The 24,391-nt window shown below is 46.3% G+C and overlaps 1 protein-coding gene across 1 annotated transcript; it reads right to left on the reverse strand.

The window, feature by feature from the left end:
* Positions 1-10,815: 10,815 nt before the first annotated feature.
* ODC1 (ornithine decarboxylase 1) lies at positions 10,816-19,195 on the reverse strand (the record flags this gene model as incomplete). Its single annotated transcript, XM_082302569.1, has 11 exons — positions 19,082-19,195; positions 17,302-17,450; positions 16,962-17,135; positions 16,636-16,808; positions 16,213-16,347; positions 15,974-16,055; positions 15,720-15,803; positions 14,450-14,612; positions 14,250-14,362; positions 13,753-13,967; positions 10,816-10,957 (listed from the first exon to the last, which is right to left on the reverse strand). The coding sequence occupies exons 2-11, from the start codon at positions 17,401-17,403 to the stop codon at positions 10,816-10,818; spliced, it is 1,383 nt and encodes a 460-aa protein (XP_082158695.1). The 5' UTR covers positions 17,404-17,450; positions 19,082-19,195.
* Positions 19,196-24,391: the final 5,196 nt, after the last annotated feature.

The following is a 24,391-nucleotide window of genomic DNA, read 5'->3' on the forward strand; positions in this document are numbered from 1 at the left end:
TTAATCGAAAGGTAGCCCTGAAGGGTGAGGGAGTCTGTCCTGCTGATGGTATGTAGCCATCCGTACTGTTGAACAGCAGTGAGATTTACCCTCCAGCTTGCCTCCAGGTCATGCCTTTTCCTTAAAAATAAGAAAGTTATTTTTAACGTGAAAAAGAGTGATGTTGGGAGGTGTTAAGACCCAGCTGCAGGGGTTGGCATGGTGGGCTTGCCTCTGGAAATAAAGCTCAAAGTTCACATGTTTTTCCCATGGGATTGAGAGGATTGTTGGTACTTCAGAGAATTGATACAGCCTTACCAGGCTGGCTGGTCATCTTGGATGACTGATTAGTGATTTACAACGAGTTGGAGCCCACAGGCACCCGCTGTTGTGTCCTGGAAGAGAGGATGGAGTTGCACAGTGAGTACCTGGGTAAGCTGGGGTTTCATACAGATGAGCTAAAATGAATGTATTTGACTCAGGCTTGTTTTTACCTTTATCCATGTATATTAAAGTAGCAAGCATTTTTTTTTCATCCCAGAATAGCGATATTTTACTGTTTATGCCACAAGCATGGCAGTGAGAACCAAGCTATTTAATTTCTTTTCCTTAATCAAAAGCTGCAACCGCTGCTACTGGTGACCGCAACCCAGGCTGAGGAGCTGCTGCCACCTGAAATGCCACAGAAAAGGCTTTCCAACAGCCTGCTAAAATGAACAGAAAGAAATTGCTTGGATCAGGTGGTAGCCACCTGAGTGCACCCAAAGAACAGATAAATGTTCCTTAAATCAGCCTCAGGCAAACACGATACCAAATTATTAGCTGGGGTTTTTTTTAATGATTCCAGGGCACGGTCTAAGGAACTCCAAATCAGTAAGCCTCATGTCTGAACCAGAAAAAAATCTGTAGAAACAGCTTTTATACAGCAAAGTACAGACATTGCAGATGCTAGGATAAATGTGATGCATAAAGGGAAGAGATAAAATGAGCTCTTACAAATGGAAGTTGTGCCTGATAAATCTGTGATCTCTGCAGGAATGAAGAGGTAACACATTCTTAAATGGTCTGAAAAGGAGTGGATGCATGGATGGATGGATGGATAGATAGATAGATAGATAGATAGATATAAAGAAGTTTGCTGGTGGTACAGGATTGTTTAGGATCATTAAAGATTAGGCAAAATATTGCAGAATTTTTTCTCTGTATTGATTTTGAGGCAGCAAAGTTACCCATTAATTAAAACTTAGTTTTGTTACCTAATATTAACTAAAAGAAAACAAGGAGTCTAAAAACAGTAGTTCTAACAATTCAAAGACTTTGAGGTCCAAATTTAAAAGGTATTTGTATCACTTTGGATAGAGGTCTGAAAATATCAGCTCAGTGCTCACCTTAAAAGACAAAGCAGCTTTTGGGGAGCCTTACAGTTTAGGATGTTAGTGACCTGGGTAAAATGATTCCTTGGGCATCACACTCGTCATGTGGGGTTACACTGGCCTCCAGAACCTGCCACCTCTGCTCTGGCACAGCATGTCCCCCCTGTGCAGCCTCCGTGCCCATGTTCCTGTGCCCTTAGCTCCTTGCCTGACAATTTAAACTCTCTACTTGGCAGCTGGTACCTGGTTAAATCATGTACAGTGTCAGCCATACCCATGCTGAGCAGTGGCAAGTGGCTTCCCAGCTGTCTAATGAGGGCAGGGAACATTTTGATCAGCCCCTCTTGACCCCACAGCTAATGCAGGCCAGCGAATCTGCCTTGGCAATTTGTGCACCAGGCTTGTACCTTTGGCCTGAGGCTGGAGACGATGCTAAACATCTGCCACTGGACTCCTGAGAGTGATGTCAATACTCTTTTGTCCCAAGTCTCGTACTGGCTCAGCTGCATCCATCTCTCCCAAAGATAAATTGTACTTTATTGCATGGTATTGCTCAGCACAGAAAAAAACTCTCATTAGGCACCAGCAATTCAGCACTTAATGCTCATAGTAATAAATAACTTGACCAGGGTAGCTTTTTTCCCCTTTTCACTTCGTCTTTCCTTTTCCCCTTTCTGCCTATGCACAGGCTCTCAGAAAGCAGAGAGGGGCTGGCAGGATGGCAGAGGATGGTTGCAGAGTGTCCCTGTGCATTTCTGGGGGCAGAATCAGGAAGCCAGGGCAGTAGAGATGTGCTCTGCCTTGCTGCAGTCCCACTGGTATCCTCTGCCCAAGCAGGGTGGTTTTCTGCAGGAGACAACAAGCAGTGCAAGAAACTCAGGACCTCTCCCAGGGCATGTCTTGGGGTGGATCTAAGGACATACCCAGATAAATCTGCCCAGCCCTGAGTGTGACCTCCACCTCCCACATGCAATAGGCACTGTAAGACACCTGTCTACAGCCCTCCTTGAGCCATGGGACGCTTGTCTGGTCAGGAGTGCAGGGAGCTGGGCACAGCTGGGCTCATCTCCTGCAGAGGTTTTTTTAGGGAACCCTCACTCTACCAGCCTGCCCTTATCTCTCATCAGCTGCAGACACTTCAGGGAGTCTCTGTTGTGTCCCACAAACCCCTGGACTTGGTGGCATCGGGCAGAAGGATGCCAGGAGCTGCTGGCAACCCACCTGGAGGGACGCACCCTGGGCAGTGTATACTGTGCCTCTCTGCTCTGACCTCTTCTCACCATCTTCCCTCCCCACCATCCTTCCTCAAGCTCAAAAGCCAAACATTTAAGGAATTATATTAGCAAGCCGTTTCCCTCTCAGCTTGCCTCAGGGCCAGTCAATTTATTTGCTGGTTATAGAGAAATTTCCTCTCTCCTCCCAAAAATGTAGTGTGCGGGCAGTAACCACAGCCTTGGGAAGGTCCCGGAGCTGCTGAGGAACAGGTGGCAGCAGACAGACTCGCAGTTCGGGGATGGATGCAGCAGGGTGCGGGAGAAGCGGGGCCCTAGCGCGGGCTGCTGCTGCCATCTAGCCATGCCCGCCGCCGCTCAGCCCTCACCCACGCCACCTTCTCCGGCTATGTTCTGTCTACATCGCTGCTTTTCTGTGGCTTTCCTCTTCTGAGCCACAAAGAAGAAGGTATCTTTTAAGGTCTCTTCGTTTAGCCCGCGCTTTCCAAGGCTGCTGCCACAGCGGCTGCAGGCCCGGTGGGGCGGCAGCTCGGGGGTCACAGCCGTGCCGCTCCCTCTGCCCTGCTCCCCACGGGCTCTGTGGGGCCGCGCCGGCTGCACCGCATCCTTTCTCATGAGAGTCACCTCTCCTGGAGGAGGGCACTCCGCGTCCCCTGGTGTTGGCATGGTTATTGATCCAGCGGCTCTCCCACCACCCTGTCCTAAGGACAACACCAGTGTCCTAAACCTGAGGCTGGCAATGGGTCTCTGCTTTTGAAGCCGTTTGCTCCCTCCAGTGTCTGTCGCTCTCCCAGGAGGAGAAGCAAACAGAAATCAGCATATTCAGCCGGTGAACAGGAAAACTGCTTCATGAAGGTGAGAAGCCACTCAGGGCTCTCCTGGGTGAGGAATCTTCTTCATGCCACAGAGCAAGATGAGGCTCTTACCTTTGTTCCAACAGCCGGACTGTGGCTTTGGTTTAGCATCCATTACCAGTTCTTCCCCACTACTTTTTAACTTTTTTGAGGCAGGAGTGGGTCCTCTCCCTTCAGCAGCTCCTCAGAGGCTGCTGCCCCTTTAGATCCATTTTAGCACTGGAGCACGAGCCTTCACCATGCAAAGCCCCATAGAGGGGAAGGCAGCCAAGGAGGTGGTAGTGTTGGCAAACCCCATTGCTGAACTGAGGGAACTGTGCTGCAGGGCTCAGACCCATGGCACTGCCAGACCCACTAGGGAGCAGGGTGATGACAGACACACTAGGATTGGAAGGGACTTCAGGAGGTCTCTAGCCGAGGCTTCTGCTCCAAGCAGGATCAATTGCAAGATCAGTTCATGGCTGCTCAAGACCTTGACCTGTCAGGTCTCAAAAGCCTCTGGAGATGGAGCCTGGCCAATCCCACTAGTCCTGGCTGTCCCCATGAAGCAAGTTGCTCCTTGCATCCAGACTGACTCCCCGGTTTCAGCTTGTGTCCACTGACATTTGACATCAGCAATCCTGCAAATCTGCACTACAGAAGGCGGCATAAATCAGTTCCATGCAGTTACTCAAAAAAAACCCCAAAAACTCTGGCAATGGCAAACCTAAATTAACCCCAGGAGCAAGAGAGAAGAATAAAAAACATCACAGTAATAGCTACTGAAAGAGCCAAGCCTCAGACTGGGCACCAAGCAGGAAACTGGAAGCTGACAGGACATTTGAGGTAACAGCCTTAATAAATAATTAAAGAAAACCCCAGCTCTTTTTGAAGTTTTCCTAGTATTAAAACCCTCACATCCTCTGTTTCCCATGTCTGTGAATGGATGGGATGAGACCATTGTTTGGTTGGGGTTTTTTTGAGCTGTGCAATAGCTTAATTATTACTTTGTACATACTTTTTCCTTGTAGTTTCTTATTTGCATTTGTTCTCTCTAATAACATCTCACTTATGCTATGGTCTAACATCGGGAATGTGGGATTCATTTGAAAGCTTTCCGTTTCACTCCTTTCCTCCTCCTGCCCTGGCTCTGACCGACACGGTTTCTTGGATGCATTTTTTTTTGAGCTGAGCTCCATCTTGTGGGCTTTTGCGCGGCTAATTAGTCACCACATCCTTATCTCTGGGAGGATCTCCCTTGGACCCGGTCAGAGGAACACGCCTCACTTTGCTTGCAGTCAGGTATAATCATAGAATCAATCACAGGGACACAGAATGGCTTGGGTTGGAAGGGACCCTTAACTAGTTCCAACATCCTGCCCCTGGAAAGACACCTTCCACTAGACCAAGCTGCCCAAATAACCCACTGAGGAATGAAACACAGATGGCAGAAGCAGGTGAGTCCCATAGCACCTGACTGCTGGGGAGTTTGGGAACCATCCCATGGGGTGCAGGAGGAATCTCTCTCCCCTAAATCAGCAGTCTCTGGCGAGTTGGATTTTCTTTTGCTTTTCAGTCAGATGCTGTAATTGTTTAATGTGTGTTTTGACTGCAGAAAAATGGGACAACCATCGCTGAGAAATGTTTATTGAGCTGTTACAGTGCAATGCTGTTGCTACTGATGAACTGTAGTTAACAGCAAGTAAATGGAGTTCTTAAGCAGGATTTTTTTAATCTAAAAATGCGGTAGATGATTTTCTTCTTACCCTCACAGTAAGGGCAGCAGCACCTCTGTTCTTACTGAAAAATGCATCCATGTTATCCTGTTCAAGCACTGCAACCCTGTGCTTTGCAAGATTGCCAGCTAGTGAGCTTAGTAGCCAGATATAAAAGGCTGATGCTTAAGACAACTGAATGTCCAAATCCTGTACTCACACTGTAGGCAACTGCTATCTCAGGGTGGATTAAATAATACCTGTAAAATACTTTGGGAATTCTTTGTACTGAGCTGGTACAGTTGCCCTTTCTCAGCTCCTATGCACTACTTGCTGAGTTCTCAAGGTACTCTGAGCCTCCACATCCCTAGCAGTGATAAGGTGTTGGTAGCAACCCAGCTGGGAGCACTGGTCTCTGCATCGCTGCTCTGAAAGTCTCTGCCTTTCTCTCCCTCCCTGAATCGCCGCACAGCCATGCTGTCTTCCGGCTGCTTTCTGGACTGGAACATGGCAGTTGGCTTTGTACCAGGAAAGCAGGGTGAACCAATTAGTCCTTTGCAAAGCACTCCAAGAGCATGAACTGAGGAGACTATAACTGGAAGGCACTTCTTTTTTGTGGGAATACTGTGGGTAAGACTGGGACCAGCTCCCTAAAATGAGTGAGAAAAAGAAGGGTTGGATTCAGCATGCTAATGCTTTTGTCCTCAGGCAAAGACTAACAGATGGAGGAAAATTGTTGCTACAGTGTAAGCATCAAGAAACACATGCAAATAAGGGTCTAATATTTATGGGACTGTAACAATACTTGCAAGTCTACATGGACACACAGGACTGCAGTGTGCTCCCTTGAGGGCGCTCCCTTCATTTGCCAGTGGTTTCCCTGTAACGCTTGTGGCTTCCCCATGCCAAAGTGGAGGGGAATCAAGGCGCCAGTGTTGTTCATGCCCAAAGCAGTCACCTTCACCCTCAGACTCACCATGCAAAGGACAACATCATCTTGGTGGCTGTGCCCCTCTGGGTGCTCATCATCAGCTTTCCAAAAGTGGCACCACCGTGGCTGAGTTGGTCTAAACACCTCCTGTACTGAGAACTACAAAACCAACTGAAGAGCAAGAGCAAGGCTTGACAAAACCAGTCCCAGCCCCATATATGCTCTCTACTCTCAGTGTATTTTTGGGGTGGTCAAATACAGTGTTTTAATGAGCTAAAGACAAATTTGAATTGGAGGCATTTGTGACATGGGTACTGAAACCAGACCAAGGCCATGCCTTCAAACTGTATAGAAAATCAGGTGATGCATATCAAAACCAGGGACACTTCTCCAAAGCAAGTTACTCTCACTTCTTTTTGGTACCGATCAGTGCCTCTTTCAAGAGAAAATAAAAAATAATAATTGTTGCAATGAATAATGATCTTTTACTTTTTGCCAATTAAATAATATGCATCCAAGCTCCTCTTGCAATACTTGTGGATAATGATTTTTTTTACTTTTTTTGTGGAAGAGGGTTGGTTTTGATTTGGAAAGCAAGCTGTCCAATCTTTTTTCTGCAAATTGATGCTGTGTTTAGCTATAAAATACCTATTTAAAGGATAGTAGTTGCTGGGGATGAGGTCTGTGGCAGAAGAGCTCCTTCCAGCTCCAGGTTTGTTCCTGCTCCTGCAGGTGGAGTCATGGGGTCCCTACTAAGTGCTGCTCCCAGCTCTGGGTTTCTCTGCTGGTGAAGGTGAAGTGGCAGAATTGACTCTTCCACATGGAATTGAGCACTGACACTTTGTCTGCAAGACCTATGTGGTAGCCTAGAAGTCAGCAGCCTAAAAATGAAAACAGTCATGTGGTAAGACAAGGGCTATCCGGCCCAGGGTATGTTGTCATCAGCAACTTCCCCTCGTCCCTTACTTCCTCCCACTCAGCTTCAGTATTCTCCAACCTCTCCTAAAACATTTCCACCTTTGATTCTCCATCTGATGTAGTTCCAGAGGATGAGTGTTTCTCAGCTTATTTTGGTATACTACCTTTGCACCAAAGAATGTCAGCTGAATTCCAGGACAGGCCACATATGGCCACATGGGGACTAAAAATAAGGTCTCAGCTAGACCTCAAACTGGATCTCAAAGTGGCTTCACTGTTCAGAAAAGAGAAATGGCATGATGAGAAAGCATCACAGGCAGATGTCCTGGTATTTGCCTCAGATATTACTTTCTTTTTACAAGTGTGATCCCAAGAGAAACGACATCACCATCACCGGTGCCAGCGAGTGGAGTGAGCACCAGGACCATTTATAGCAGGGATGCCCCAGCCCCTGCTAATGTGCCAGCAAAGCCCACAGTGGGACAGACAGAGCACCATACAGAGCAAGGCCAGCAAGGAGCAAGCTGAAAGGCATAGGCTATTCTTGGCTCCAACTTTAGTATTTGTTGAGCTAATTACATCAGACAGATGCAGCTGATCTCAATTTTTCTGGCATGCAGCTCCTCCCTTCTTCCTGTATCAGACAAACTTGCCCCAGGGAGGAATAATTAAGATGTGCAGTTAGAACAACTGTATTTGATCAATAAATGTGGCACAACAGAGCAAAGGCTTTAATGTCCCAAAAGGCCATCAAGGAGAGGTCAAACTAAACCATATGAGCTCACTGCTTATTTTGTTACACCTTTGCTGTCCTACATGGTCTTCACTCCAGCTTCCAGTAGAAAACATATTTCCCTGGTGTGGATTCTAGGGAATCCCCACAGTCACCCTGTAGGTACAAAAATGCTGTTAGCGAGGATTTTCTTGTTATTTTCTGTCTGTGAGAGACTTTTCTCTCTCACAGAAGAGGTAGCAGGGAATGTAAACAACCAAGCCACCTGCAACCTTGGAAGGTCTTGTTTATGGTATAGTAGAAAATATTTTGACAATGGATGTTTTAGGATTTTGGCCAATCACCCCCAAGGGGTGGCTGGTCCTTTGTCCAATTAGACTATGAAGAAAAAAAGTCTATAAAAGAGTTTGTAAAATAATAAATCAAGCTTGCTGCACAATTCCTGCCTGCTGGACCTTCTCCTCCTCCTCCTCCCTATGGCTGTGGGACACAGTGATATACCGTAGGAACCAGGCCGGCGGTAATATCACCCTATGACCAAATGCTGTCACTTGGGGTGTTTTAAAATCAATTAACAAATGGGCAATTGAGATTCTGTGGAAGCCAGGAGCCAGGCATCTGTGAGATGAAGTATCCCAAAACCCAGAACATCTGTTCAGCATAACCCAACTTGAGAAAGTCAAGTCTTGCTTAAAGACACACCAGCACTACTGTAAACACTTATTACTCCCAGAAAGTACTAAAAGACCCTTAGCAAAATCCACTGGGGTTTTTTTACACAGAAGATGCTACAGATTAGCAGTTTTTAAGCACCTGACACACTTGTTAGACATGGCTTAGAGAGCACCAGCCAAGTCTATGACATACCTGCCATAGGAGAGAAAGGTAAAGAACTACAGTCAGCTACATCTCCTTTGGGGAGCACCACATTGATCAAATGATGGTTAGCGTGTTTCCACAGTCCTGGCCTCCAGCAGAGATGTAAATTTTGGATTTTGGAGACAAAACCCAGTGAAATAGCTAAAATAACCAATCAAAGTAAATTTAGATGAAGAAACTAATTGGCAACCTGCCAACTTCCTCTCAGTGAAGCTCACTAATTCATTTCCATAAGTGATTGCCTTCAAAGTACCTGCTGGAGATGGTCTCCACAGGCTGTGAGTAGAGGAAGGCATACTCTGCCACTTGCCCAGCAGGGCACGAGATGCTAGTGCAGGTATCACATAAGATCTCACTAAGCTGAACTGCCTTCTCACTCAAACAGCTCCAGCCTTCAAACAGGCACTTTGAAAAAGTAGCTACATCTCCTTTAGTCAACTGCAGCTTCTCAGAGACTATTTCTTCTGCATACCTGTTCAAATGTTAAGAGCAAGATTTAGATGTGGAATTGTTACAGTATTAACATTTGGTTACTATTCACTATCTCTGCTTTCATTTAAGAACCATTTAGTTTCCAGATGAAGTTGGAGAAGCTAAATGAAACCCTGGTTTGGATGCAGAGTGTTTCTATGAGATTAAGACTATGGCTCCACTATGTGTATGTACTAAAGTCTGCCATATGCATAAGAATAAAGGCAAGTGCTATTTCAATCACAAGCTTGAAGCTGGGAATAAAGCAAGTAAAAACATCACTTGGGATGCTTCAAGAGAGTCAGGAATGAGGTACCATCACTCTTATTTACCCTACTAGTTCAGCTAATGGACAATTTCTGCTGAAGGAGGTTAAACATTACCTTTCAGAGATGCTTATAGGAAAACTGCTTTATTTCTCATCTTGCTAGAGCCACTGTTTCTATCAGCAATGCCAACCTTTGGACAACCCTTTAAATTTTAACACTTACTCCAAGTTAGCTTAAGCTTTACATATTTATTTGATACATTACGATCTTTATCTTTCTCCGCTCTCTCAGGCATTTGCTATGGCATGCCCACAGTCCAGGACCTTCTGGCAAACAGATCAAATTCAGCTCTAGGACCAATTAGTTTATCAGAAACATTTTCCAATTTTAGTGCAGTAAGTGGCAGCAAACTAGCATCAGGTTAAACGTAAGTCAGAATGCTTTGATTCAATAAGCAGACTATTTTATCACCAACACCCCTGTATTAGCTCCTAGTATGTACTACTTAGTGTCATCTATCACATTTAATCCAAAGCCAGAAGGGTAGCATGTCTTCTCATAATATTAAGGGCCTCTAATCATATCGCAAAGACAAAAAATGTCAAGTCCCATTTCTTATCTCTTTTATATCAAAGGCCTAGGCAGCACAGGTCAGAGAGCCTGTCAGCCACATAGTTTCAGCTTCCTGGGTTTTCCCACAACATATTTTAGTTCTCACACACATAACAAGCAGTGTGGCAGCCATGGAGCCTGTGCTGTATTCTCTCATGTACCACTAGATGTGTTTATAAATAGCCTTCAGTCCTGGCCACAGCACCAATAGACTAACTTGCAGAAAACCAGCACTGCATTGAACTTGCAATATGCAACTTGTCAAGCCCATGTTCAGTAGTGAAAAATGGGAATTCACAAGAATTCACACAGTGTTCAATTTGTTTACAGTCGACACTTTTCTAATCACATATGAAAAAAGGCAATTCAGTTTCCCTACCCATTGAGGGTTTCCTTCAGTTGGGAGGGCAAGGGTAGGGGAATGGCATTTATTAGTAAGTTCTGGGCTTGCAGCCTCTGGTCTGCCCTCATATATGCTGTAAGAGCCATCCACAACACATTAAATTTCTACATATTAACCAAACACAGGACCAGTTATTTCAATATACTTTATTTTAAAACAGGTAGGTCACAAAGCACTAAGCTTAGCCCGTTCTGCCATACACAAGCTACAAATACTTGTTCGACAGTTGAGGGTCAGTCTTTAGTAGCATACATGAAAAGTGAATAAAAATCCATATAAAACAATATTCAAATAGTTTCCATAGGAACACAGATAATTGTGACCCATCTCCTAGTCATTTTTCTTGCATTTATGCCAAACCTAAATGTTAAAAAAACCACTTAAAAATTCTACCAAGAATTAAGTTAACAGTCCCCCAAATGCCCTAAATTCAATGACTAACCTTGCACTTAGTTACTAAATATTTCCTATACATTAATACTAGCTGAAGCACAAGTTGCTGGATATTCAATTCCGCTTTCCCAGGCACAAGAGACTGGCAGACTAGCAACATCCTGCTCCTCCACTTCAGCTAGGAACCCTTGCTCCTTGATCTGCTGCATTAGTTGCCTAGAAAAAAAAAGAGTAAGTCAAAAACTGTTTCACTGCAATCTACCTAAAAATGTAAGTAAGGTACAATTTTTTTAATTGCCAGTGAATATGAAATGAACTCTTTATGCATAACTGCAATCCAGACATTATTATCATAGGGGGGAAAAGTAAAAATAGTAAAAGCAGAATCCATGCAGGTCACCTGTGGCTGGCTAGGCTTTAGGGTAAGTGCCAATACAAAGCTGGTTTTACCATTCTGTGTAGGATTTAGATCTGCAAAGATGCACCTATATACCTGTAGCTACATCTGTACACCTCATGCTATACAGACTTACTGACTTAGTACTCAATAGTTCAGAATTTCAGATGTGAAAATCCCTGACAACTTGACTGTCACTTATCCCACACTCTCACATTCCTGGGTAACTTGAATTAAGAAAAAGTATGAATGACAGACTAGGAGTATAAAGGAGCTGACCAGACCAGTGAGAAACATGCAACTCCTTCCATACTCAGACAGGAGTTGTACTAAAACAACCTCAGAAGAACTTCAGTTGACTGTGTTTTTGGACTTAGTACATAGATTCATAGAATGGTTTGGGTTGGCAGGAGACCTTTAAGTTTTAGTTCTAACCCCCCCTGACAGGGGCAGGGACACCTTCAACTAGACCAGGTTGCTCAGAGGCAGATCCAACCTGGCCTTGAACACTTCCAGGGATGGGGCATCTCTTTTAATTTGAAGCTATTACTCCTTATCCTGTTACTACGTGCTTTTGTTAACAGTCTTGTCCCATCTTTCCTGTAAGTCCCCCTCAGGTACTGGAAGGCTGCAATAAGGTCACCCCAAGGCCTTCTCTTCTCCAGGCTGAACAATCCCAGTTCTCTCAGCTTTTCCTCACAGCAGAGGTGCTTCATCCCTCTGATCAACTCAGCGGCCTTCTCTGGACTTGCTCCAATAGGTCCATGTCCTTCCTGTGCTGGGGACCCCAGAGCTGATGCAGCACTGCACGTGGGGTCTCACCAGAGCAGAGGGGCAGAATCCCCTTCCTCACCTGCTGCCCACGCTGCTTTGGATGCATCCCAGGACATGTTTGGCTTTCTGGGCTGCAAGGGCACATGGCGGGATCATGTCCAGCCTCTCACCCAACAGCACCCCCAAGTCCTTCTGGGCAAGGCTGCTCAGGATCTGTTCATCCCCCAGCCTGGATTGATACGAGGGGTTGCCCTGACCCAGATGCAGCACCTTGCACAAGTTAAACCTCATGAGATTCCCATGAGGGCCACTTCTTGAGCCTGTCCAGGTCCCTCTGGATGGCGTCCCATCCCTCAGGTGTGCCAACAGCAACACTCAGCTTGGCGTCCCTCTTATAGTTCCTAGTTATCTTAGGTATGCAAGGCAAACAGTTGTACCACTATACGGCTCCTCATGTATTACTAGTGTTTACTTAGACACATGTAATTGTCTTGTCTTTTACCTTTCAGTTTCTAGCCACAAATTCAGTTGTACACCTTTGTAATATGTAGATGACATTCCAAAAGACTTTTGCCTGTCCTAAGAAGATCTGCACCATAATGTCACTGATATATCCCTCTCAGTTAAGGGCCAGCAATTATCACAGTATTCTCTTGCCAAAAACAGAAAACAGACATAGGGCTGAAAGAGGGCTGTGCTGTGGCCTTGGACAACAGTTGTGTCTGCATAATTAAGCTCAGCATGCCTCAGACCAAGTATTAAATTTTAACAGCAACCTAGTGATACAGTGAAAAAGCTAATTATTCTCCTGCAGAGCCATTTTTAGTTCAATTAGACACAGTTTTGATGTCTTAAGGGAAGTCTAAAAGCTTCATGTGGTTTGAGAAATGCGTCAATTGACAGGTTTCACTAAGGGGAAGGAACAATACAAGCCTTGCTTACACCAGCAGAGCTAGTAAAAGAATGGAGGAAGCTTCCTGTCACTTTTATGGCAGGAATTCCCCTGAACTTAAAGATTTTCAAAAAATTTGAAAACCGCCCAATAGCCGAGCTAATCATGCTTTAGGGTAACACTTCTGCCCAAAAGCCCTCTGCCAGTTCAGTAGGCAGATGTCAGTAGAGAGGTAAGGGCTTGCTCTTACAGGAAACCCCACTTTTATAGAAGGTACAATCCATTAACATGTGTTGCACTGAAGAGCACCCAGGTAACTTCAAACTGTTGTTCAAGTTGCAGTTTCACAGTATCCTTGCACTTAAAAGGTTGTCCTGCTTTCTTTGCTTACCTGTTTAATAACTTCCCATGGAGATCTAGCACTCTGCACTGAGCACTGAGCCAGAGCTCAACCTAAACCAAGGAATAGCTCTCAAACAAACAGAGAACATACTGTGAAGCAACACTGTTGAAAGTCCCTGCATCCTGCAGTCAGGATTTAGTAAGCTACTAGTTTAGAAGACAACATATTAATAGAACTGTGATTGACTGGTCTCTGATTACTAGGCACAGAAGCTAAACGTAAAGAATTCATAATGATTCTGTAATGTTGTACAGAAGTAAAAACACTAGCTAGAATCCAGATTAATGAAGACTCCTAACATTACCCCTTAAAAAGGGCCTCTCCTGTAAGTGTGTACAACAGAAAAGTAATTAGTAGCATCAGCATTGTTCTAAGCACACAGCAAAAACCTTCAGAGGCACTGCCTTCTTCCATACAAGAAGTTTTTACAAGAGCTGTGGCATCAAAGCTATAGCCCTGCTTGTTAAGGGGTAGCCAACAGATATGAGCTATTCACTACAGCGATCTCAAATGTACTGATGGATCCAAGATATTTAGTTACTAACCATGCTGGTCTTGACATCACATAGTGTATTGTTGGCCTCTGGAATCCATTGAAAGTAGAAGCCGCTGCAACAGTATAGGCACCCATGTTTTCAAACAGGATCCAGTCACCAACTTGCAACTCTGGCATATTAAAACGCTCAACAATCCGATCTAAGCCATCACAGGTTGGTCCCCAAATGCTGCAGAAGTAGCAGCTGTCATCTGGCTTAGGCCGCTAAAGGAAAGAGTGAGGTATAATTATTTGACTATCAAAATAGAACTTCCAGAAGTAGTATCATAGTTGGTGTAACATTCCACCTCTGAAGAGAAGGAAGAGCTGCTTGCAGGTTCTTCTTCACCTCTGGCTTTGAGTTAATTCCACTGCATGCTTCATAAATTAAATTAAATAAGTCCGGCAACATGAAGGGAGCAGTGAACTGAGAAGTGACTGTTGTGACAAGAATTCTCCTACATCCATGATACATGACCAGTATGTGGTACTCCTGAACAGGCTTACCTTTTGCAGGACTGGCTTAACATGTGCATGATCATACAAGATGCAGTTGAATGATCCATAGACTCCATCATTCACATAGTACATAAGAGTTTTGTCATTTGCATCATCTTCATCTGGAAGAAGTTGTGACACCAGTGAGAAAACGCTTGGAAAGAAACACACAGTTGGCTAGAACTAAGACTAAGTCTAGATTTACATACCATCAGAACCTGTTTGCTCCTTTAACACAATTTTCTTTGCAATGATGTTGACTGCCAGCGTGAACGCTGATGCAACATAGTATCTTCCTGGCTCTGCAATAATATTTATTCCAGAATCTGAAGGGAAGTATTTATCCAGTGCTGGGTTGATTACACTTGTGATCTAAGGAAAAATTAGATGCCAGTGTTATAATTTCAGCAGCTACTCAAGTGCTACTTTAGAAGTCTGAGATGAAGTAAGACCCTCAAGTTCAAAATGATACACTAGTGAAACACATAACATCTATTAACATCTATTGTAATTTCTATTGACTGCTCTTGCTTTTTTTCCTCATTCAAAGTCTTGTTTGCAATTAAATTTATACAAAGCAACAAAAGCAGACATCACTTGCACCTTAAAGTTTAAGTAACAAAACAGGTCATGTTTGACGCTGTAGGAAATCACCACTCCTAGGCTCATTAAAGCAACATTAATGCCCTGCAAGTCACCACACTTCAAATTTGATTTGTGGTCCACTTGTAGTGCTGCTACTCATGCACTATTCCACAGCTTACTGAATCCTAAAGATGTCATCTTATGGGATCATAAGAATACAGAGGGCTTTACTATCATACTTAAAATTCAGTTGCCTTAATGAACAGCTATTTACAAGTTCTGAAGTTATCATTAAGCTGCCTCCTACTGCAATATGACTGTATCATGCCATGGAGCCCAATGACATCATTTGCTCTTGATGCCTCACCTATGCCCCCATACTGCACTATGAGAAGACACACTTCATTAGGAGGTACCAGAAGTGCTACAATGTTCGCTCACACTATTACAAGAAAACTTTATGTAACTTACTGTCTCCTCATGTTAATATGTAACAACATTCAACACCTCCTTGAACTAGAAGACAAGGTGGTCTGACAGCACTGCTTTAAGTAGAAGTCCTACAAATATCCAGCAGTGCCAATCTATTCAGTCTGAAGAACAGCATCAATGGAAGACATCTATGCCAGTAAGAATCAAGCCTCTAGTTTAAATCTGCTTTACTTGTTTGAGACCACTGCATGCTTGTGCAGTCATTTAGCTACGTATCTAATGAGCTCATCTAATTTTTAGTTTTCTGATTAATTCCTCTTTTCCTCTTAATTACATTTCTGACCAAGCAGACACATTTTTGCAAATGTGTCTGCATACAAACAGAAAAAGCAAGATTTTATTCAATCCAGATCAACACTCAAACAGATGCTACAACCTGAGAAGTTCTTAGCAAACCTATACCTCTTCAAATTTAAGCTTGACATCTTCAGAGCCAGGGAAGCCACCACCAATATCAAGCAGATACATACTGAAGCCAAGTTCAGCCTAAAATGAGATTAACAACAATACTGTCAAAAAATCAGTTTATAATTTATCATTTTAGCTTAAAAAGTAATGTTAAGTCATTTCGTTAACACTTGAAACAGAGCTAACTCATGTTCAAGTAACAGTCATTTGAGTTGCCAATTTTAGTGCAAAAGTAGAACTAGACTTACTCCCATATCGAACACACAGCGGGCATCAGAAATGGCTTGAACAAAGGTCTCTGGGTCTGTACATCCACTTCCAACATGGAAACTACAAAAAGATACAAATTATCAGTTGCTATTTGGCAAATTAGTCAAGAAGTCTTGTATAAACTCATGCCACCACAAGCAAAGGCATCTCTATTGTCAGGTAGACCACTTATAAAAAACTTATTTAATATGACTGTGTTTTGATACTGTCAGCTCACCTAACTCCAACAATGGCAAGGTCAAGTTCTTTTGCACGCTCCAGAAGAAGCCTGCTAGTCTTAAGTGTAGCTCCAAATTTAACACTCAGACGACAGACTGCTTTGGAGTCATCAGTGGTAATGCGCAAGACTAACCTAGAAACAGGAAAAAATGAGGAGTTAAGTTCAGTATAACAGACATCATCATCAGGCAGGTATGACCTCAGAACGAGACTGAGCTTAAAGATACAAGCTCCTCTGTGTATTTCTTCCTAAAGTGCCAGTAAGCTCTACACGATTAGATTTCACTGGCTAAAAGTATGTTTATTACTTCACAAATTTGCAGAGTATCTTAATCTAATGAATAACAAGTTTCAGATAAAACAGGTATTTCTGTATCTTGGGAACCCAAGGAAGAATTATAGAACAATTAGCATTACTTACTTGGCTTTTGGATGGGCCCTTGCAACTTTCATTAGCTCTACTTCACTATCAAATGTCATCATCTGTACACCACTGCTGGCAGCATGTTTGATTTGAGATACTTGTTTGCAGGGATTTGCATATATTATTCGCTCAGGAGGCACACCAATGCTCTGTACCAGCTGTATTTCCGTCTGAAGAAAGAAAAGACTACACTTGTAAAAGATATTTCTAGATGGATGATTAATGTAATCAGAACAACAGAAAATGCTTAATTTTATATATACATGTCTTGTAAAGCTGAACAGATACTGATGTCACAGACCAGAAGATAGTCAAGATCTCACCTTACTGGCGCAATCAAATCCTGCCCCAAGAACAGCAAGAGTCTTCACAACAGCTTTGCTGTCGTTACATTTTACAGCATAGAAGGGCGTCACCCGAGGAAGGGCCTTATGCCACCGCATGTGCTTCTTCACAATGTCCCCGAGGTCAGCAACATAGAAGGCATCTTTATCATCCTAGAGCAAACATACGTCTTAACATTACAAACAACAGATAACAGGATAAGCCTAGAGGTCAGCATTCGAGGGGGCTGTCTTGCAGATCATTTGCAAGGACAACTTGTTCTATTAGTTTACAAGTTTGTAGCATCATGAAACGTACTGGTTTTCCCTTCATACTTACAGAAGATGACACTTCATTTATTTTTTGGTCAAGGATATCCTTGGCAGTAAAGCCTTCATCAAGGAAGGTCAACTCAAATTCTTCTTTGCTGAAGTTACTCATGACTTCCAAGATGTCAGGTTTATGTAAAAGGACTCGAATATGAACTGCTGAAAAAAAAAAAGTTAATTATTTAATTTGAATTCATATAGTTGACATTCAATACTTCACTTGGATTCATATAGTCAGTAGACTCCCTGGAAATCAGTTTGGCTCCCTGGAAGTTTCTGCTGTCTTTTCCTTCACCTCCATATCAAAGCTATTAATATTATGGCTACTACTCTGCCATCCATGACCCATGAAGTCCAAGGGCCATCCTTTTACTGAGTAAATACAGAATACAGCATTCTTTTACTGACCAAATACAGAATGACAGCATTCTCCATCAAGCTGTTAAGCAGAGTGTCTGGCTATAAGCCAATTTTAAAAGGATGTTTTATAGCTGTTACAGATTAAGCTTTGATTCTAATAAACCCGAAAATCCATTGAACCTCATTCTCCCCCTGCTCTCATTCACGTGCAGGTTAATTCTCCCACAATCTGGATTAAAGTCTTCTCTTAAAAAGCCTCTTTGAAAGGACCATAAGAAGCAGCAAATTAAACACTTCTCAGGAAGGTGTTTGTTACTAAGGAGAAGTTGCATCTCATCATTGACTTGCAGCTTTGCAGAAAGCAGTTCAGAGCGACTTCAGCTGTGGTTAAGAGAAGTGAACACAACCAGAAAGAATTTAGTTTAACCTCTCCTCTGCAGAGCACTGCGTGAAAATCACTTTTCCTATTAACATGTAAAAGGGAAATTACGTTTACTAGCCACAACAGATTTTCTTAAGCAGTTCTTGCAAGCTTTACATCTATGTTTCTATTTGGACTGTGTGCAAAGTGTCTGCAGCTCCCCAAAGAAAGCAGCTGTATTTAGACAAAGCTGAGTCACGCCTGCAGGCTCCGTACTCAAACAGCCAAGCTGCGTCTAGAAAAGGTGACCGAGGCGCCCCTGACTCCGGAGTCTGCAGAGCGGTGCGGGCTGCGGTGCGCCCGGACGGGGCCGGCTGCCCTGCGCTCACCGACGCCCTTCTTCGCCGGGCTGGGGCTGCGCTGCCCGACTCGGCAGCGGGGCACTGCACGCCCAGCCTCACACTGCGGCTTCCCGAGGAGGCGCCTGTCAGCCCCGGGCGCACCTTTATTACAGCTCACATCACCCTGCAGTCCGGTCTAGTGAAGGTGTGCCTGTCGTAGGCAGAGCTGGAACTAGATGGTCTTTAGTGTCCCTTCCAACCCAAACTACTCTGTGATTCTCTGATTCGCTCCTGCCCCAGGCCAGTGCCCGCCGGGTGTGCAGGAGGGCAGGGCACCGCGCCCCGGCGCCGCTCGGCCCAAGGGCGAGTCCGGGCGCCCCGAGCCCTGTTCCTGCCACGCACCTGCCTTTCCCCACCCCGGAAGCAGCCCGGCGGCCACGTCGGGGCCGTCCCTTCCCCCGCTGCCGGGACGCGCAGCCAACACTCCCCAGGCGAGCCGGCGAGTTGATCTGGCCCGCTCGCAGCCGCCCGGAGCCTCCCGGCTTCCCGCCGGGGCCGGGGATTCCCCGTGCCCGGCGGCAGCACCGGCGCCCAGCCCAGGCCGCGCCGCTTGGCAGCGGCCCCGCAGACACGTGGCTCTGCGCCGGCCGCTTCCGCCGCGGCCCCGCCGCCCGCCCCGGTCCGCTCCCGGCACAGCCCGGCACATCCCACCGCCCGCCTCACCTCACCTCGCCTCGCCTCGGGCAGCGGTGGCGGACCTGATGTCAAGCCCCGGTGGCAGCCGATCCCCTCGCTCCGAGCCGCCTCCCCCTCCTCCTGCGAGCCGGGCGCGGTGCGCGGAGCCGGGCGGGAGCACCGGGCCGGCTGAGGAGGAGCGGGGCAGGCGGGGCAGGCAGGGCGCCGCGGCTGACAAAGCTTCGCCACGGCCGCCGCGCTCCTATTTATAGCGCCGCGGCGTCGCTGTGGCAACGCACCAGCTCAAACCAGCCGCGATCGGCTGGGACCGGGCGCGCTCCCACCGCCGCTATTGTGACGTACGGCTGAACATGCGCACGGCGCGGCGCGCCCCCCGCCCGCCCCGCCTGGCGCGGCCCGGCCCGACCCGGCCCTGCCCCTGCCCGGCCCCTGCCGTGCGCCGGGCATGCCGAGCCTCTGCGCGGGCTGTGTCCCCCTGGAGCCCGTTTCCTCGTGCGGCCGCCCGGGACGGGATCCACCTGCGGGGTGATGTGCGCGCCCCCAGCGCTGCCCGCTGCCAGCAGGTGCACGGCCCGCGCCGCCCCCGCCGCCGGGTCGGTACCCCCGAGTCGGTACCCCCGGGTCGGTACCCCCGGGTCGGTACCCCCGGGTCGGTACCACAGCCTTAGCGTGAAAAAGCGGCCGCAGGAGGCCGGAGGGCTGCGGCTGCAAGCGATGCCTTTGGCAGATGCTGGAGGAAAGCACTACTGAGCCAGGGGAGCTGGCGTGTGTCGCACCCGGCGTGTCGGTGGGGTGACACTGGAAGCATTTGTTCCGCCCAGAGCCATCCAGTGTGCGCGGCTCTCGCAGCCGCTGTGCTCGGCGCGCCGGCACTGGCTGCTGTCCGCAGCGGTGCTGCTCCTGCCTCCATCCCTGACCACCGAGGTTGTTTACCCAAAACACTTCCCGTAACACTGACCACCGTTTTTCCATCCGCTCTTGCTCTGACACTGGTCGCCGTTTCCACTGTAAGGTTATTTTGTATTGCTGGCTTGTTTTAAAAATGGGCTTTGATGGAAGGTGTAAGAAGGACAATCAATTGATCCTTTCAATCCACATTTAGTTTAGCCCTGGAACGACTAGGCTTCCTGCCCCTCTCCCCCTCTCTTTCAACACTTCGAGCCTCACCCATGGTAGATGCAATCCCCTACGGTCTGAGTCCCTGCCCTGTCAATGTTGTGGGAGGATGGAGCTTGCCTTTGCCATGCTGAAAAGGGGATTTTTACACTCTGCCGCCTCTGGAGCATTTATAAGAGCGGCAAGGAACCTTTCTGCAGCCCAAGCTGCAGGACAGAGCTCAGGGTGCTCCTGCTCCCCATGTCCAAGCCACCGAAGGCAATTTTAATGGCTATCTGAAGGTAGACATCTGGGCAGCCCCTGCCCTCCTGCAGAGCTGGCGAGTGAGCAGTGCAACATGGAAAAAACACTCTGTCCTGCATGGGGAAAAGTGATGGGAAATGCTGGCTGCTGTGGGGTGTGGGGTGCTCTCATTGAGGTACCCAAAGCAAAAGGCTGTGCTCACTGGGCTCAGAGGTCCCATCCTCCCAGCTCTTCCACCAAGCTCAGGTGGAAAATCCACTGTATTTCAGGCAAAAGCAGATCAATGGGATGTCCTTGTCCACCCCACAGACCCTGGCTTCTGGAGATGGGTTGCTGGTGGAGGGCGCCAGGCTGGGGCTGCAAAAGAATCCCTTGAAGGATCCCTTGAAATAAAGGAAAACACCAAGATCAAGCAGATCATAAACAAAAGCTGAGTTGGGACAGAGCCAAAAGAAATATCAGGGAATAGAGCTGCTGGTTTTGGCTAAAATAATTTAATGAAAGAAGGAAAAAAAAAATCCTAAAATATTTTAAATATATATATATATTTGGGGTGTGTGTATATCATCACATATCCAGGCATGAATTACAGAAGGTTTTCTAAATAACAGCAAGCAGTCAGTGGGGAAAACTGTCCCAGTGCGTAGCACCCACATCAGCTGGTCCTCAGGACACTACCTGCCCTCAATACCTGTCACTGCATAAGCACTCTCTTTGCTAAGACAACTCATCAAAATCCCTGAGGAATTTCACACCACCTCCCCTGCCAGTTAACAGGGCAAATAATGGGGTTCACATGCCTCTATATTTGGCTCTGTGGGCAGCAGATATAATTTAATTTCATTTTTCTTCTGCTGACTATGAACAAACAGGGATCACAGAATCACAGAATAGTCTGTGTTGGAATTAGGCACTGGAAAAGCAGACAGAGAGGGAAGGGAAGGGCTGTGCCACCACCACAGGAGCCAGCTGCTCACTGAGCTGGCTCAAAAGCAAGGGCTGTGGTCTGGATAGGGACAATGGCCATCACCTGGCCCCAGCACTCCAATACATCCCTGGTACCAGCTGTTCCCTCTTCACCTCCTCCCCTCTGGCTGGGGCTAGAGAAGAGCCTGCAGCTGTCCCCAGCAGTGTCCAGGCTGACTGACCTTGGCTGGGGCAGGAGGGCAGGGGCCAGTGGGTAGGCACTGCTCTGGTGTGAGACAACATGGAACAATACTTAAGGGTGGGGAGCAAAGGCTGGACTGCTCCAAGGGAACGAGGTAACAAAAATGACCAGAGGATGCAATTACCTGAGGAACTGATGCGTTCGTTAGCTGTTTGCAGATGCTTAATAGCAATGTTTTATCAGCTCCTCAAAAGGATGGGATTACCAAAATATTTCATTCTCCTCCCAGTTCTTGTCTCTGGAGAATCCTTGAGAGCTGCTGGTGACAAGAGCTGGCTTTGAGGAGCATAGTGTTTACAGGAGGTGCTCCAGTTCAGGACCCCAGGGTCAATCAGGGGCAGCTTTCAGGCATATCAGGTACAGAAAAGGAAGCATTCCTTTGCTTTCTGTATTTTGGCTAGTGCCCTGAGGGTCTGGCCAAGCTGTTCTGAAGGGCATGAGCAGCTGCACAGGTCCACCAGTCCCAGGGGCAGAGCAGATCCTGAGTGTGAAGAGCTGCGGGATGCTCCTACAGCTCTTGGCAAGCCACCACCAGTCTCAGACTACCTTTTATGAAGCAGTTGCTTGGGCCAAAAATGTTTTCCAGAAGAGGGCACTGGAAAAGCATTTGTTGGTAGGAGACTGTGGCCATATCTTCCTGATGTTTCCCCTCCTCATTTTCTCTCCCTTGCTGCTGTGGAGGGACAGGGGATGGAGAGGGCTGTCTGACTTCCCCATAGCTGTCAGTGTCTCCTACATCTTGCAGCACAGCAGCAGCAGCCTGGTGGTCCCTCACCCTGCTGAATGATGGGTGTCCTAGCTCTTACGGACCCCCAAATTTGGGAGGAGCTGGAGCCAAACCCCAGGTTCCTTCAGCTTTGGCCAGGTGGGGAGAGCTGCCCAATGGGAGAGGGATGAGCTGGCCAGCATCACCACAGCAGCTGGAGGAAACCTCAAGGTAATGCCTGGCATTTCTCAACTGCTTTCCTTCCCTCTATCCAGGGACTTGGCGCTTAAGAAATTAAGCCCTGTGACAGCTCATGGAGGCTGGTAAATAGTACTTCCACTTTATGGATGAAAAAGTGACTCAGAGGAAGATTCAGTGACTTACCAAGGATTGCAGAGAGTAAATTCCAGATAGGGGTATGCTGAGCTGTGGGCCTGTGCAAGGTGGAGGTCCTCTGTGGGCTGTGGGATGCAGGATATGTGCATGGGGGAATCTCATGGGGCTGCCTCCAGCTCACCTGGGGCAGCAGCTCTTTGTTCCCTTTCAGTTCATTGACCATTGCACAGAGAAAAGAAAACCTACCAATTATCCTTGTCATCCAACAAAGACCACTAAAGAAAACAGTGTTTCCAGGATCCATTTTTGTCATCTTTTATTACACATGTTCTAGGCATTTGAATACAGTTTCTTGCCACTTAGTGCTACAAATCTGATGTTGCATCATTTTGAGTCAGAGCACAAACTAAAATAACTCATTGCAGTGGCTAAACCAGAGGAGATAGAGTAACCAATATTCTTGTGAAGTGACTGAAAAGCTTTGCTTTGCAGCTCAGCTCCAGAAATGCTTATGGATCTGTTTTCTGACTTGCCTTTTTTGGGCTTAGTAGCACAGTATGGTTAAAAATTAGTTCAAAACCTCACATGCCATGAGGTGAAGCACATAACTCTGACATTACAGCACCAGTTCTGTGCCTGAGCCATGTCTAATCCTTCATAGTTACATATTTGAGATATATATATAGATATAAAATTACAAGTCAGTGCTCTCATTTCATGTTGCTAGATATACTTGATACATCAAGGTGTTTGAGTATCATCATCCTCTGTCAGAGCTCAGCACCCACCAGAAGTGAGCCAAATAATGAGATTTAACTCTAGCATTGTTATAGTTAATACATGGATTCTGTAGGCAATATATGATGGTTTAGCAGAGTTTTTGAACACTTTGTATTTTAATAGACTTCTCATCTTGCTCTCAGCAAAGACAATGTCAAAATTCTCTGAGAGTCAGGAAGAAACAGAAGAGCACTTGCAAGCTGTTGAACATTAGCTTGAAAAGCAGAGGTCAGCCTGTTCTGTGGGATCAATGGAAAGGGAGTCATGGAAGTGACAGGCAGATGCTGTGAGTGCAGCCAGCAAGTGGGGAGGCAACGGCCAGTCCTGTTGGCATAGCGCTGCAGTGCTCAGCCCATACACTGCATCTCTCTCTCATGTAAAGAACTGTCTTCTGCCACAGTGAAGACATTTCTGGGGCCACAGGGCATTGCTGTCACACATAATTCACAGCCAGCTTCTAAGCCCACCCTGCTCAAGACCTTGACTTACTCCAGAAACAGCCTGGAAGTTTGAGCAGTTTTGAGAGAAGAAGCACTTGGTGCTTGTACGCCCATTGAGTATCACAATCAAATGATGACCATTGATGTGTCAGTGTGGGATCTGACCCCTGTATGTGTCTTCTTTGGCACATACTGCCATACTGCCTCTTTGGCACATACTGCCTCTCTCAGAAAGTAGAATGCTGTCAGATGAGAGCAGCAGCAGGATCTGAATATGCCACAATTTGTGGAAATTAACACTTTGCACATTTAAATCTTAAAATCTCTCCCATAGATTAGATCTTCAGGTGTTGTGCAAACACAGTGAGATTACAGACTGCTCCAGCAAACTACAGTTGCTGGTGGGGAACTCACTGCATGGTGTGAAGAGACAGGGAACAACGGTGGCCCATGGTATGTATTGGTGAGCAGAGCCCAGCCCTGTTGGGCTTCGTGTGTGCATGTTGCTCATACTGACCTTTGCTCACGAAGGTTTGTCTTCTGCATAATGTAT

The sequence above is a fragment of the Coloeus monedula genome (assembly GCF_965178545.1).
Source record: "Coloeus monedula genome assembly, chromosome: 2".
Classification (NCBI taxonomy): domain Eukaryota; kingdom Metazoa; phylum Chordata; class Aves; order Passeriformes; family Corvidae; genus Coloeus; species Coloeus monedula.